Source organism: Chionomys nivalis, chromosome 22, assembly GCF_950005125.1.
Source record: "Chionomys nivalis chromosome 22, mChiNiv1.1, whole genome shotgun sequence".
Lineage (NCBI taxonomy): Eukaryota > Metazoa > Chordata > Mammalia > Rodentia > Cricetidae > Chionomys > Chionomys nivalis.
The window spans coordinates 22,608,003-22,624,786 of record NC_080107.1 but is presented as its reverse complement, the minus strand read 5'-3'; the positions used below and the strand labels follow the sequence as shown (position 1 = coordinate 22,624,786).

The window sequence follows — 16,784 nt, the reverse complement described above, 5'->3', positions numbered from 1 at the left end:
CATGGCAGAAGGGCAGGGCCCTTCCTGGCATCCAGGAAGAAAGAATGAACAAATCCAGGAGAAATATAACCATTTCAATTGCACCGTCCCAATGATCAACTTCATCCACTCATAATCTCCCTTCAGTTTCAACAGATCCCGATAATCCATTCAATTATGAACCCATCAAGGCTTTAATCTATTCACTAGGTCAGGATCTTCACCATTCAATCACCTTCCAATAGCACCACCAGCTGGAAACAGTTTTTGGGGTATGTGTCAGATCTCAGCCGCAACAGGTTGAAAGGTTTTTGCTTGCTATAATTATATGTGATTTATTTTCTTCTTTTAATGGTATCTAATTATGGTGCAGGATAAATTTTCTACATGTGTTATGCATCTATTTTATTCAGATTTTTCTGAATCCCACCAATTAAAATATGAGGTATCTAATAATGTAGGGTAAGGGAGAAGAGATACTTGTCATTCTGTTTGGTTTTCTGGGTTTCTGTGATTAGTAATTTGAAGTGATGGAGGAGAGTCATCTTTCTATCGGTTGCTTTCATTGGTTAATTAATAAAGAAACTGCTTGGCCTCTGATAGGGTAGAATTTAGATAGGTGGAGTAAACAGAACAGAATGCTGGGAGAAAGAAGCCGAGTCGAGTTGCCATGATTCTCCCACTCCAGACACAGGTTAAGATCTTTCCTGGTAAGCCAGCTCGTGGTGCTACATAGAATATTAGCAATGGGTTAGATCAATATGTAAGAGCTAGCCAATAAGAGGCTGGAACTAATAGGCCAGGCAGTGTTCAAAAGAATACAGTTTCCGTGTAATTATTTCGGGTATAAAGTTAGCCATGCGGGCGGCCGGGTGGTGGACACAGCCCGCCGCCACTACTATTTCAACATTGAAGTCTTTCGTTACATCTGCAAAATCATTAACTGATATTCCTTCTATCCTCTTTACACAAGTATGACGTTTAGTACCGCCTGGTACCTTGAGTGTCCTGTTTTGCTTCTTGGTACCTTTTCTTCTTTAAGCCCTGATACTTTTTGTTTTAGTATAATAATATTAAGATGGTATAATTGTATTAATTTAGGGTGATTTCTATCTTCAAATTTATGATACTTTCTCTCGCTGTGTCAAATCTGCTGATGAGCCCATCAACAATATTCTTTATCTCCTGTTCTTCATATCTAATATTTATTTCTACTGAATTACCACATCAGTTCATTCATTTTTCCATCATAGACTTTCAGTACAGTTATCTTAAATATCTATATGCTATTTCCAACATCAGCATTATATATAAACCTGTTTCACAAAGCTATTTTAGTTGAGGTAAATATACTGTTTAGAAATTTAACCATGTTATCATAAGGTCTTTGCATTTAAAGTGGAGGTAAATGTTAGGGTAAAGAAGGATGTGTGATGTAAGAATGTGTGAGCATGAAAAATAAGTATAAAAGATCACCATATTGACTAAAAATGAACATTAGGTTAAGAAGTAATCGATTCATAGCAATCATTAAAAAAAATAACTAAAAGATAGAGTTAGAAATCAGTAAATAACAACAAAACACTAAAAATGTATCACTTTGAAAAAAAGAAAAAAGAACAACAAAGAATGACAAATAGAAAAATAGAATGCAAATACTATATCAATTAGTATGCTAAGTAAGAATGGGTTGACTACTCTAATCAAAGTCGGATAGTGTTATATGCCAAGTGATTAAAACCGAGAACCAAGTATATGCTGAAGGACACTACAGTTCCATCTCACAGAGTTCACAGCTGAGATAAAAACACGGGTAAGCTGTAAGTAAAAAGGTAGTAAAACAATATGCACAAGCATTAAACATCATGACATTATCATGGTTGTTTGTAGACACCAAGTGAATATTGTTGAGAGACTCTATTACTGACCTACCTCAAAAGGAGTTAGCTTATAATAGTAAAATAATCAGTTCATCAGAAAGACATCAATTATAAATGCATATATATCCAACTAAAAGAATTTTAAAATATATGAAGTAAAATTTGACAAAACTGAAGATGGGCAGGATAGACGATTGAGTGAGTAAGGGCATCTGTGCTGTTCAGTCTGAAAACCTGAGTTCTATCAGGAGCCATACAGTACAAGGAGAGAAGCAACTCCCGCAAGTGGCCCTCTGATGTCACACACAGTCCAGGGTGCACGCACACACACACACAGACACACATGCATCATCATTATCATCACAATTAATAATAATAATAATAATACGACAACTTCCCTGCAGAAACCCTCTGCTCTATCAGAGGCCACACTGACAGCCAGGACTCCAGGTAAACCTCCCTCCCATGGAATGCCAACACTTCCTCAGTGCCCACCCAGCTTAACCCTAAGCACTCCTCCTCTCCTTGTCACCATATCCTGGCCCACAACTCCAGTTGAAACCAGAGGTCACACTGGCTACCAGAATTCCAGTCCCCAACTGAGGCAGAAACCCCCTGTTATACCCTGGCTAGACAAGAGGACAACCTTGCCATCAGAAATCCAGCCCCCAAATTCAGTGGGACCCTCTACTCAATCACAAGCCACTCCAGACAGAAAATCAAAGAACAGAAATCAAAAACAAAACACCCAAACAACAAAGACAAACTCAAAAGTTGGCACCTAGACCTACAACCACCCCAAACCCAGGTGCCTAGAAGCCAATAGAACACACTTAACAATGGGCACGGCAGTCACCAGCATAATCAAGTAGGCTTCATCCCAGAGATGCAAGAGTGGTTTCAACATATGAAAATCAGACAATGTAATCCATCATATAAACAAACTGAAAGAAAAAAAACACATTATCATCTCTTAGATACTGAAAAAGTCTTTGACAAAATTCAACACCCCTTCATGATAAAATGCTTGAAGAGATTATGGACACAAAGGACATGTAACATAATGAAGGTGATTCGCAGCAAGCCCACAGCCAGCATCCAATTAAATGGAGAGAAACTCAAAGCAATTTCACTAAAATAAGGACCAAGATGAGGTTGTCCACTATCTCCATATCTATTGAATATAGTAATTGAAGTTCTAATTGGAAAAACAAGACAACTGAAGGAGAGCAAAAGGATAAAAATTGGAAAGGAAGAAATCAAAGTATTGTTATTTGCAGATTATATGACAGTATACATAAACAAACTTGAAAACTTCTACCAGGGAACTCCTATAGCTGATAAGTACCTTCAGTGAAGTGGTTGAACACAAGATTAAATGATAATAATAATAATAAGTAACTTTCCTATATATAAATGGCAAAAGGGCTGAGGAATAAATCAGAGGAACAACATCCTTAACAATAGCTGTAAATAATGTAAAATATCTTGATGTAACTCTAACCAAACAAGTTGAGAGACTAGTTTGATAAAAACTTCAAGTCTTTCAAGAAAGAATTTGAGAAAGGTACCAGAAAATGGAAAGATCTCTCATGCTCACAAACCAGTAGGATTAACCTACTAAAAATGTCCATCTTACGCAAAGCAATCTACAGATTCAATGCAATCCCCAAGAAAATGCTAACACAATTCTTTACAGACTTTGAAAGGACAATACTCAACTTCACGTGAAAAAACAAAAACTCACGATAGCTACAACAATCTTTTATAATAAAAGAATTTCTGGATGTGTCACCATCCCTGGTTTCAAGCTACTGTAGCGCTATAGTAACAAAAGCTGTGTAATATTAGCATAGAACAGACCTTTTGATCAATGGAATCAAACTGAAGACCCAGATGTAAACCCACACACCTATGGGCACCTGATTTTTTATGGAGAAACCAAAAATATACATTGGAAAAAATATAGAATCCTCAACATATGGTGCTGCTCTAACTGGATGTCTACATGTAGAAGAATGCAAACAGACCCATATCTATCACCTTTATAAAGCTCAAGTCTAAGTGGATCAAAGACGTCAATATAAAACCACATACACTGAACCTGATAGAAGAGAAAGTGGGTAATAGCTTTGAGTACATTGGTACAGGAGACAACTTCCTGAACAGAACACCAATAGTGCAGACACTAAGGTCAACAGTTAATAAATGGGACCTCATGAAACTGAAAAGCTTCTGTAAGACAAAGGACACCGTCAATAGAACAAAATGGCAGCCTACAGAATAGGAAAAGATCTTCACCAACTCCATATCTGACAGAAGGCTAATATCCAAACTACATAAAGAACTCAAGAAATTAGACATCAACAAACCAAATAACCCAACTAAAAAATGGGGAACGGATTAAACAATTATCAACAGAGGACTCTTACATGGCTGAGAAACACTTAAAGGGATGTTCAATATTTTTAGCCATTAGGGAAATGAAAATCAGAACTACTTTGAGGTTCCATCTTACACCTGTCAGAATGGCTGAGATTATATTAATAAAAAAACAGAAATGACAGCTCATGCTGGAAAGGATGTGAAGCAAAAGGAAGACTCTTCCACTGCCTGTGGGAGTGCAAACTTGTACAACTACTGTGGAAATCAATATGGTGGTTTCTCAGGAAACTGGAAATCAATCTACCTCAAGACCCAGCTATACCACATTTGGGCATATACCCCAAGGATGTTCTATCCTACCACAAGAACACTTGCTCAATTATGTTCATAGCAGCATTATTCTTAATGGCCAGAAACCAGAAACAACGTAGATGTTTCTCAAGTGAAGAATGGATAAACAGAATGTATCACATTTACACAATGGAGTATTACTCAACTGTTAAAAACAATGGCATCATGAAATTTGCAGGCAGTGGGTAGAACTAGAAAAAAAAATCATCCTGGGTGAAATAATCCCAGACCATGGAAGACCAACAGGGTATGTACTCAGTTATAAGTGAATTTTAGCTCTTAAGTAAAGGATAATCATTCTATAATCAACAGACCTAGAGAAGCTAAGTAACAGGTAGGGGATGCATAGATTTCCCTGGAAATGCAAAAAAGAACAGATTTTTGTGGATGGGTAGGAATGGGAGCAAGAGGAATGAAGCAGGGATGGGGTGTGGGGAGAGAGTACTGGGAGAGACTAATGAGTCCGGGAAGGCTTAGGGGAGCAATGTGGAGCCCAACTGCTGTGGAAACCGCCTGGAATCTGTGAGGGGGACGCTAGCAGAGGCTCCTAGTAATGGGGGATACAGAGTCTGAACTGGATATCTTCTGTTACCAGGCAAGTCTTCCAGTGCAACCCAGCCACAAAAGCCTCAACCTACAATTTGTCTGCCTGCAAAGTGACCTGGGGAAATGATGATGCAGAACGTGTAGGAGGAGTCATCCAGTGACTGGTCCAACTGGAGGCCCGTGCCATGAGAGACAGCCCACACCTGACAATGCCTGGATGACTAACAACCAGAAAACCAGAAGCTGCACAGACCAGAGACCCAGGAGAGAACCAAACAAGACTGGCAAAAATAAATAAATAAATAAATGAATGAATGAATGAATGAATGAATGAATAAATAAATAAATGTTTGATTCCTAATGAAGACTCATAGATCAGTGCCTAGCCCAATTTTCATGAGAGAGACATCATTCAGTAACTGATGGGAGCTGATGCAGAAACCCACAGCCAAACCCTAGACAGAGTCAGGGAACCCTGCAGAATAGGTGGGAGGATTGTCGGGGCCAGAGGAATCAAGAGCACTAAAAGACCACGACCCAAGAATCAACAAAGCAGGGCCCATAGGGGCTCACAGAGAATGAAAGGACAATCAGGGCGCCTGCATGGGTCTGACCTAGGTCCTCTGCATATATGATATGGTTGTGTAGCTTGGCGTTCTTGTGGGACTCCTAAGAGTGGGAGTTGGGGGTATCTCTGATTCTTGCTGGAGCTTGGAACCCTTTTCCTCCTACTGGGGTACCTCATCTATGCCACCTTGATATGAGGGTTTGTGCCTAGTCTGGTAATGTGTTATGCCATATCTGGTTGATATCCATGGGAGACCTCCTTTTTTTTTTTTAAGCAAAATGAAGGAGGAGTGGATCTAGGAGAGAAGGGAGTTAGAGTAGAGTGGGAGAAGAGGAGGGGATGGAAGCTTTGGTCAGAGCAGTATATATGAGTGAATAATAAAAATAAATCAAAACAACAGCAACAGCAAAAAACCTAAATAATATATAAATAAATGAAAAATAATAATAGTAATGTTTAAGAAAGAACTAAAGGAAAAATTAAAAAGTAACTCAACATAAAGGGAAACTTTTAACACCATTCTGTTAGTAAAAATGTCCACAGTTTGAACAAAACTACCAACAAACTAACCTAATTAGCAGCTACAAAAAAGAATTTAAAAAACCAAAACTTACCTACATTGAAAATAAAATAGCAGATGTCTTTGGGAGTGAGACATTGAGGAATTACCGGAGAAGGAAAAGAGGCAGTCATTCCACCATAGTGAAGTTAATCATTAATATCACTTAAAGACTAGGTGACCACGTTTCTCAAAATGAATGCACACGATTATCATATCATATTTAAATATTTAATCAAAGGAGAAATTTTTAAACAAATATTGGCCTCTGTATAATATGCATGCTGAAGTATTTAGAAGGAAACATGCTGCTTCTATATGCTACTTTGAAACACATAAAAACTATTAGTATTATTAATAGAAAGAGGTATGGACAAATGGGTTGGAATGTGGTAAAAAAAAAAAAATATAAAGCAACCACTGTTAAAAATGGAGTTAGAAAGTAGATGATCAATAACCATAAAGCTATTTAATATTGATATTTTAAGATTAACAAGTTAGGTAATAAATTGGAGGATGATGTGAAAGTAAAATAAAAACAAAAGCAAACTGCAATTCATTTCCATCAGACTGTGGTACCAAATAATGGGGAAAGAAATTGTTCAAACTAAAGCAAAATTATCCAATTGATTGACAAACAATCAAAAATATGTGAAAGGAAAGGACCGCTCACTTGTTAATTTATTTAACCACAATGAAAGGGTTAAAGCTGCAATAACCAAATGTACTCTATGATTTATAAGATATTTCAAAGGAGGATTGGTGAGATTAACAGCATGCACAAAGACAGAGAGATGAAGTACACAACGAAGTTCTTAAACTATGATCATTTAAAGGTGGATGTAGGAATTTTGAGGCAACAACCAAAACAAAGAAATGTGGCTTATAAATGTGGATATAATATATAATACTTGTACTTGGCCCAATATACCACTTGAAGACAAAGGAAAAAAGGAAATTAACAGTTAAAAGAAAAGGGACAACTTTAAACCCAACCACACTGATAAATAGATTTGATGTATATCGTCTATACATTCTGGTTAAAAGGCAAGAATGCAAGTGTTGGTGAGGAAGACTCACCTATATGCTTGCTACAGAAAAAAGTCAATTTAAATAAAAAGTCATATGTAAGCTAATAAGAAAATGCAAAAATCTGTAAAATGTAGTTATTGCCCTTGATCCTATAAAGTTATAATAGCTATCTCAATAGATTTTTTAAAACTAGATCTAAAAATATTGACTAGCAAAAATCATAGAAGAACTGCATTGACAGGAGAGACTTCAAAGTAAACAATATTATTACCAGTGATTAACAGCAATGTGTTATTTAAAAAAATATATCACCATAGATAAAACAGATTTCTCAATGTGTATCAAAAAGATATAATATGGGCAGGAGAAATGGCTCAGTGATTAAGAGCATTGGTTTCTTTTCCAGACGCCCTTAGTTCAATTGCCAGCACCCACTTGGTGACTTCCAACCATTCATAATGCCAGTACCAAGGGATCTGATGCCCTCTTCTGGCCTCCGTGGATACCAGACACACATGATGTGCTACATGGACACAAATGTAGGCAAAACACCCATATGAATAAAACTATAAAAAGACTTTTTGGAAAGAAGACACAATAATCATTTATATGCATGCATCCAATAACAAAATTTGAAATCCAGAAAACAAAATCTGGAAAAAAATAGGAATATAAATAGACAAATTTACAGGTAAATTAGAGATTCAATCAACACTCCTTCGGTAACTGAGATAGCATGAGACAAGATGCACAAGATTTGCCTAACACTGTCAAGCAGCCTGAACTAACAGATATTCATAGAACATCAACCCGTGAAGCCTCTCCTGCATATCCTCTAGGTCAGATACATGTCAAGTTACAAAACAAGTATGAATTCTAATAATTGAAATCACACAAGTTGTATATATTTTTAAACTGACATTGGAGTTAAATTAGAATGTAAATAAAAATTCTTAAAACATTTGTAAATTAAACAACATGCATCTATATCCAATATGGGCCCCACAAAATTACCAAGAAAATATTTTGAATTCAATCAAAATGGAAGCATGACAGATTACACTACATGTATGAGCTGAAGTGACTGCAGAGCTAAAAACTTAAAACTTTAAATACTTATGTTAGAAAAGAACAAAAGAAAGCATCAGTAAACTACAACCCTACAGTCTAGGCCATTTATAAATAAAGTTTTATTGATATGCAGCAACACCTATTCATATATGTATTTCATTACTACAAAGTAAGAATTAGAGAATTACAAAAGAAACTTTAGGAGACCCATTCAGAGAGAGAAATATGTACTACTAGATCCACCAGAGAAAATCTGCCAACACTTAATGTAAGGTACCACTTCAAGAAACTAAGATAGCTGGGTGGTGGTGGCACACACCTTTAATCCCAGCACTCAGGAGGCAGAGGCAGGTGTATCTTTGTGAGTTTGAGACCAGCCTGGTTTATAGAGCAAGTTCCAGGACAGATTTCAAAGCTATACAGAGAAATCCTGTCTCAAACAAAAAAATGAAAGGAAGGAAGGAAGGAAGGAAGGAAGGAAGGAAGGAAGGAAGGAAGGAAGGAAGGAAGGAAGGAAGGAAGATAACTATATCAAACCCAAAGTAAGTAGCAGAAGGAAATAATAGACAAACTTGGGAGAAAGTGAAAAACAAACCAATAACTATATATTTGAAATAAATCAATAAAATTGATAAACTTCTAGGTAAAAAGAGATGGAGTTCAAATTCCTCAGGTTAGAAATACAAATGGAAGCACTCTGACAATGTGTGACAGATGATGAGTTATTGCAAAAAAATAAAAAAAATCTCTACACCAATGACAAAACCCAAAACATGTTGAGTTTGTTTCACAGGCTCTCAACTCTTTTAAAGCGCTCCGATTGTTTTACTGAACTCAATTTTCTTCACCCTGAAAAAACGCAATGTCTTGTAGTTAAATATAGCTAGAAACTAGTCCTAGGAAAGATTTTTTTAAAAAATAATTTTATTCAAGTACACACGTATTAGGAATCTTCTAATTCTACAACCGTTCTCTGAGGCTTCCAGGATTAGTGCATTGTCTATTTCCTGGAAATCCATACTGTAAGGGGAATGAGTCTTAGTGAGAACAGTGTCTTACTATAACTCCGAGAGCAGGCAAATGTTCAGAGTCGAATTTTTACTCTTCAAGAGTGATAATGGGGGTGGTAGAAAAGGAAAAAAAAAGTACACATCTAGCAGAGAAGGCCAGGAAAGTGTCATCAGATAGAACTGTGAGCTGTGATGAGTTAATACTTTTTAATATATTCTGGCTCTGTTTTAAAACAGCCTGTTTCTTAAAAACCATTCTAATCTGGATTAGCACTCTCAATTACCATCTCTTGGATAAGCATGAATGTAGGAAACATTTTGCAGTAGAATTACCATTTTCCAGGTCCTGATGGACTAGATTTTTGTCTTGTCCTATTTTTGACCACACCAAAAAAAAAAAAATCTTTATTTAAATCAATCATGAAGTTGTTCAAAGCTTTTAGACATCACACAGAGATGTGGCACCTGTCTCTATCCTTGTGCCTTACAATGAGATTAAGGTGACAAAACAGACTGGGCGGGGCACATTTCACTTTCAATTTTTGAGCATTCTAATGGTATTTTCTATGTGAAAAGTTTAATGAAAAAAGTAGATTGCTCTAATTTGGGATGTATAAGTCACTGCAAATTTAAATTGTTTTAAAAAATAATAAGCAAGCTCTTGAGTCATACCGAATGATTCACCCATGAATTTTTGAGAGGATTAATTTAAAACAGCTCCAAAGAGACAATATCTTGGCGTGCCTACTCTCAGAAAGACAGAAGAGAATAATAGAGAAGGTAAGCGATTTTAGAGGGGGAAGGTGAAGAAAGAGACCAAGTGGAGCCTCTCTAGCCAATCAGAGCAGGGAAGTGAGGGGCAAGATGGGAAGAAGCCTTGTGGGCTTGTTCACATTCCTGTGCAGCTCCCTCTTCCGTTCCCTTCTTACTGGACCTCTAAGGGAGAGTAGCCTCTTGTAATGCTCACATTCTAGGGACCAGGCAGCCCTCGGATTTTGTGACTCAACTCTCAAAATCAAGAAAGGTACAGAACTCAGAGGCATGGCTTTGTCTTCCAGCTCTTTACCAAAACGAGCACAGCAAACAGTAAGCCTGCTTCAGCATAGAAGATACTCCGCCATCTCGATTCCTTATATCACATCATTGCTACGTGGATCTCTCGCAGGTTTCCATGGGAGCCACACTAATGTGTGGAGTGTTGAGGAGCCCTTGATCTGCCTCTTCTGTGGTGCCTGTTTGTCAAACATTTGATGGCGCGTCAAAGATGTGGCGCAGTGTGGGGATCTGGGACTCTGGTTTATCAATGCTTCTACATGACTCTTTCACTGTTCCATTGACTATTGGGTTATTAAGAGTTTAGGAAAGCAGTGTATATTGGAGTCTTGCCACGCATTTGGGGGTCAAGGAACCAAGTAACAGAAGGTTATTTTCCTTTGCTCTGCCACACCCAGCCCCTTTCTAGGTCTCCACACTTAACCAAGAGAAGGGTGTGAGCCAAGATGATGTTCAGGTATCTTTAGGTAATGGAAGTATCCCTTGCGTCTTACTTGTGAACAAATCACACTATCTTAAATTTAAGATAAACCCTCAAGTCTTGACAACTGACAGAGAAAAAAAAAATCTTAAGCCAAAGCAACAGAAAGATCCAGGAGAAACCTCTAAGACGAAGCCCTAAAGTGGGGCATGCCTTGCGCTTTGCTCTCAGAAATTTTGCTTTGCTGTTTTAGCTTATTGTTAATACTTGAACGTTCACTTTGTTATTTATTCCAATAAGCTGTTTCCATATGTGAGAACTTAACACATAGCTAGAACTTAACATAGCTAGAACTTAAGAATTCATGAGAACAAGTATCCACGTCTGAAGACGACGCCCATCAGCAGTGACAGCAGGTGCAGGTGGAGCCTAAGCTAGAGCAGACCCTGAACAGCCTCTGGCTCTTCCATATTTATATGCTGCCTCCTTTCCCAAAGACTTGCAATCATTCTCTTAAATCATGCCCCCAAACAACAAATTGTGTTCAACAGAGCAGGTCCTATAGGGCTTAACAACCTCCCTAATCATGATCTTGTCTGGTACCCCAGCCCCTAAGTTTCTGATGTACAACAAGCAACTCATTTGTGATAAGTGATGCGAATACCACTGAGAAACATGATTTGGGTCAGTGTTTACTGACTGGAAGATTTTACCTAAAAGAGAAAACAGAACAAACAGACAAACAACAAAGGGGCATCAAATAATCAAATAATCAAAAGGGCATCTATAAATAACAGTCATTTTCAAAAGGCTGCAAATTTGGGTAAAACCCACTATCTTGATATAACAGTCACTTTCAGGGACCCCAGGGAATTATGTTTGTCTCCTTTGCATGGGTTTTTATATTGAGATATTCAAAAATCACATTGGAATAGGCTAGAACTGCCTCTAGGCCACACAGAAGCAGGGGAACTCCATGTTCAAAGAGTTCACAGTGACCTATCCTGAGACACAACCTGGGACAGAAGCAGAACCAGAACAAAGGTACTAAGACAGGTCCTGACACAGAACTAGGCCCTCACTGTTCTTTAATAAAAAAAAATAAAATAAAAAATTAGGGATACATGCAGCAAGAATTGGTATTATGACAGGGCTTCCACATTGGGCTTCCAACTAAAGTCAGAGAGTTCCCAGATAGCTTGAATTTACACCAAAACTAATTTGTTTGTGTATGTGTGTGTGTGTATGTTTTGATTTGTGTTTGGTTGGGGGGGGGTATTTGGTTGGTTAATTTGGTTTTGGTTTTTTGGGGGGTTTTTTGTTGTTAATGTTGCTGTTGTTGAGACAGTTTCTCTGTATAACATTCCTGGCTGTCCTTGAACTCGCTTTGTAGACCAGACTGGCCTAGAACTTACAGAGATCCGCCTGGGAGTGCTGGGATAAAAGGCATGTGCCACCTCCACCTGGCTAATTTTCAATATATATATGGCCAGTGTTGTATCAGTGACACATGAAGACTAAAAATTTATTCATTATTTACCTGAAATTCAATTTAACCAGGTCTGTGCTTTGTTTACTACGTTTGAGAGCCCGGCACATCTTTCAAAATAATCTGCAAATGACTTTGGCTTGGGTTTTTTTTCCCATCAGTCCAGACATGTCCTCTGAATTCCAGACCCCTAAAATCAATTTCTTACTTAAGATGTCCACTTTAGTGTCTAATGGGCATTTAAAACTCAACTGAATTAATCAACTCCTCTAATCCACAGTCTAGCTCCTGCGATCTGCCTGCAGCCTCCTTCTCTTCCTAGACTGGGCCCCCCTGCAATCTGTCTCTCAATGTCCATTGCTTGAGTCAAATAATGTCCTCCTTAGCTTACTATGTTCTGCCACTTCCAATTCTTTGTATTTCTGCATAACTTAAATGAGTCGGAGGAGCTCACAACTCTGCATCTCTGAAAGCCTGGGGCAAGACAAAAGCCTTAGGCAGTTCAGATAGTGATGAAATAAGCCCCAAGGGTACCCACACAGTTTCTCCTAGGCCAGAGATATCTCTTCTTTGGAACCAGAAAGGCTCTTGCCACATTTGTGCCCATCAACCAATAAATGACTGTGCCTAAGGAGGGCAAAGGTGGCAACAGCTTTTGGGTTTCTAAGCTCAGCCCCAGGTTTTCACTTTATCTTGCAGAAGTGCCTCTGAGTTAGGGGGAGGGGAAGTGGGGGATGGGGAGGAAATGGGAGGTGGGAGGAGGTGGAAATTTTTAATAATAGTTATAGTAATAATAATAATAGTAGTAGTAGTAGTAGTAAAAGAAGTGCCTCTGAGTTTTCTGAACTGCTAACTGTTGCTTGGGTGAAAATATGCCACTACCTGTTACCCTCAGCCCCATGCCTGTTGTCAAGTAGCTCTGTAATTCTAGAGCGATGCTATGGGATGTTCTGGCCTCTCAATAAATCTTTATTGACCAAAGGACAAAGAAATGGCATGACATCAGAAGAGAATACACAAGGTGTAACCCTGCAGGATTCTAGGACATTACCTGCCCATTCTTTGCTTGGTATGAGCTAGGAGTGTTGTAAACACTATGGGGCCTCATCAACAACAAGGTATCTGAAAGTCACATGACCAGAGAAGCCCCTTTTAAGCAATCTAGTACAGAGCAGCAAGTACACTGACTGTTATGACTCTGGGATTCTCAAAGAGAAAGGATGATCTTTTCTGTGACCCCAGGCCACCTCAAAGGTGACGGAGATGCTGAAGAGGATCAACCAAAGCAGAAAGGGTCAGCCACTTACCCAAGCTTTCAGATACTCATGGCCCTAGACCTGGCATGCAGCAGAGCCAGCTTGGAGGTTGGTGCTTTCTGACACACTATTTCACTATGTCATCATGCCAAGAACAACTTCCCATATAACGTGCCAAAAATGTCAAGTACACATTTGCAAATGGCCAGTAGGATTTACAACATAACTTACAAAAAGAGACTAGAAGCCATTTGAGAAACACAATTTAATTTGGGGAGAAATCTACCTGGAATTCCGTTATCAAAACACCAAAGAGAGCCGGGAGCCACAGCTCAGTGGCTAAAAGCACAGGCTGCTCTTGCAGAGGACTCAGGCTCGCTCCCACCCACATGGTGGCCTGCACCCATCTATCACTCCAGTTCCAGCGGATCCAACACCCTCTTCTGGCCTCCTTAGGCACCAGGCAAACATATGGTATACACACACATACACATGCACACACAAATACACATGTGCAGGCATATGTTCATACACATAAAATAAAAGCAAGTAAATTTTAAAAATACGTCAAAGAACTATATAAAACCTGGAAAAAATAATGATTTGTCCCATTATTAGTAGACAACAATATGCACTGCTTACGTGGGACACAAAATATCTTCAAGTTTCCTAAAGAAATCTGAAAATAATTGCATTGGATAGAAAAGTTGGTTACAAAAGTTCAACTTTAACAAGTTCACCACTATTTTGATATATTAGTTCCACATTATGAATTTTCTGGTATCTCAGTTTTTAAGGGAACAAATTTAAGTGGAATATGTATTTTATTTTATACACACTTAAATATATATAGAGTTCTGGTGTCAAAAGTTTCCATGCCTTGTCGAGAACATAATAGAATATATATTATTAAGTTGGTGTGCCTTAGTTTCTCAAACTTTCTAAAAATTCTATTATGCAATAAAACATATCTCTCAAGCATACATAAAAAAAGTATAATTGGTTCTGTGTTCAAAAAACATCCTCTCAAATAAAAGGGATAATGTGGTTTACTTAGAGAGATGTATTCACAGGTAGCCAATCAAAACTGTGATGCTTCAAAGACTGTCTTTATGGTTCTGTAGCTTGGGGTGGTAAATTCTGCTCAGTTGTCAAGCACACACATTTAATGTCTTCAGTTAACAGAGAGCTGGCCCATTTTCTACAAAGGCTTTTCCACCTTCAGCCCTGTTCTCATAGATGAATTTTCCAAACTCTAACTTTCCCGCATTGTCTTTCTGGCTGAATTAGAGTAACTGCTTTTTTAAAGATGGGTGGGGGATGTTTTCATCCTTCAGTTTTATCACTTAATTCCTTCCAATTATCGCTTTTTAACTTGAATATTGTACTTGGTAATTCTCTCAGGCCATCTGAAATCTGTACGAGACAGCAATCACACTATTCAAAACAGTCTCTCGCACATGTCACCACGAGGAAAACTACCCACCCTGAGTATAGCTATTAATGTCAAACAGATTGTCATCTAAAAAAAAAAAAGCATCAAAATCAGCTTCGGACAAAGTACTGCTCTACGGAAAAACACCAGTTTTTTATGTGCAAATGCTTTCAATGTCTGATTGACATTTTTAAAAACTGAGTTAGGGGCGAATCTGTCCTTGTTCTCTGTAATCCAGGGCAACGTACAGATAGTTTCAGACCTAAAGATTTCTAATCAGAGCAGACTATGATTTTATTTTTTATTTTTATTTTATTTTTTTTACCAAAGATGCATTTGCCCCAGTTTCTAGTAAACACTGTAAAAGAAACGTTTGGATTCTAGCTCGGGTCTAGGGCTCTGTTTAGCCTATCGCAGCACAGACCTGTTATAAACGCTGGGACTCTTGCCATAACCTCTTCCCCCTTCCGGAAACTGAGTAAAAACCATTACCTCGAAAGCAACATGCGTTGCAAGCCACGCAGCCTTAAGCCCCCTTTTCTGCCTCCCAAGATTGGCACCAACGGCCTTCGGAATATATTTCTCCTCCTAAAACTCAGAGTAAGTTGCCACCTCCTCCCCCACCACGCTCCCATCCTTACGCGTCTCTCCGGGGCTCTACTTGGAGCCACCCCCAGAGCGCACCTGCACTCCTCCAAGTCGCTGCAGTGTGAAGTAGTGCCGCCCAGCTCCCAGCCAAGCACGCACCTACAAATTCTCCCCTACTCCCTCCGCTGCAAACTGCCCTCGAATTAATCTTCCACCTCAACCCCTCTCCCCAAACCCCACGCCCCTGTCTCTTTTTGTCCTCCTGATGATTCGGTCCCCCAAACACCTGTACACCCACCCTTTCAACTGCCAGACATCAGGTGCCCACGCTGCGCCCTGACTTGCGCCCCCTCAGCCCGACTGCCTTTCCCCCTTGGCTTACAGGACGGCCACCCGGCTCCGAGTACCTTCTGTCACCGTGCTCACCCGCAGACGGCCCCCACTACCACCCTCACCAGCACCAAGAAGAGACACCCTCAGTACCTGCCGCGAGCTCGGCGGCCAGGGCCACCAGCAAGAGGGCCAGGCTCAGTGCGGAGCCGCGCGCTGGGTTCATGGCCACCAGGCGGCCCGGATCGGGCTGCGGGACCCCAGAGCGCAGCGGGGCGACCGGGCGGCGCGGGCCGCTTTGAAGTTCCCGGGGCGCGGGAGGGGAGCGCAGCCGCGACACCCTTCGGAAGTGCGCGGTTGGCTCTAGTGGCAGCGGGCGCTCCCCTCCGCCGCCTCCCCCATCCCACGCCCCCCGCGGCTGGCGGCGCGCCGCTCCTGCCACTGGCCCCACGGGCAGCCTCGAGGGACAGGGCCCGCCCCTGCCGCGCCTCCGCGGGCACCGCTGCCAGCCACCCGCCCGAGGGCGGGGCAGGAGACCGAGGGCGGAGGGGTGGCGGGGAGGTGACACCTCTCGTGGGCGATGAGGAGCGGGCCGCACCAGGTCCCCGGGATTAGCTTCTCCTTGTGGGGTTGGGTTGGGGGGGGGGGGGATAGGAGAGCAAAGCCCGCCTGAGACTTTAGAGACACGTAGGACGGTAGCAGCTGCTTTCTCTACATTCTCCTACAGAAGATCCACCTTCTAGATCGTTCCACATTCGTTTACTCGTCCGGTGTCCCTAAATGTAACTAGCCTGCGCCCTGGGAATGGCCTCAGCTGTTCCCACAGGATTG

The 16,784-nt window shown here is 40.2% G+C and overlaps 1 protein-coding gene across 1 annotated transcript in view; it reads right to left on the bottom strand.

Annotated features, from left to right (window-relative positions):
• Window positions 1-16,351, bottom strand: part of Acvr1c (activin A receptor type 1C) — an 87,520-nt gene extending 71,169 nt beyond the window's left edge. Inside the window, exon 1 of the mRNA XM_057754908.1 lies at window positions 16,107-16,351. Coding sequence (XP_057610891.1) covers window positions 16,107-16,179 — 73 coding nt within the window. The 5' untranslated portion in view covers window positions 16,180-16,351. The remainder of the gene's footprint in view (window positions 1-16,106) is intronic.
• Between the last annotated feature and the right edge of the window lie 433 nt (window positions 16,352-16,784).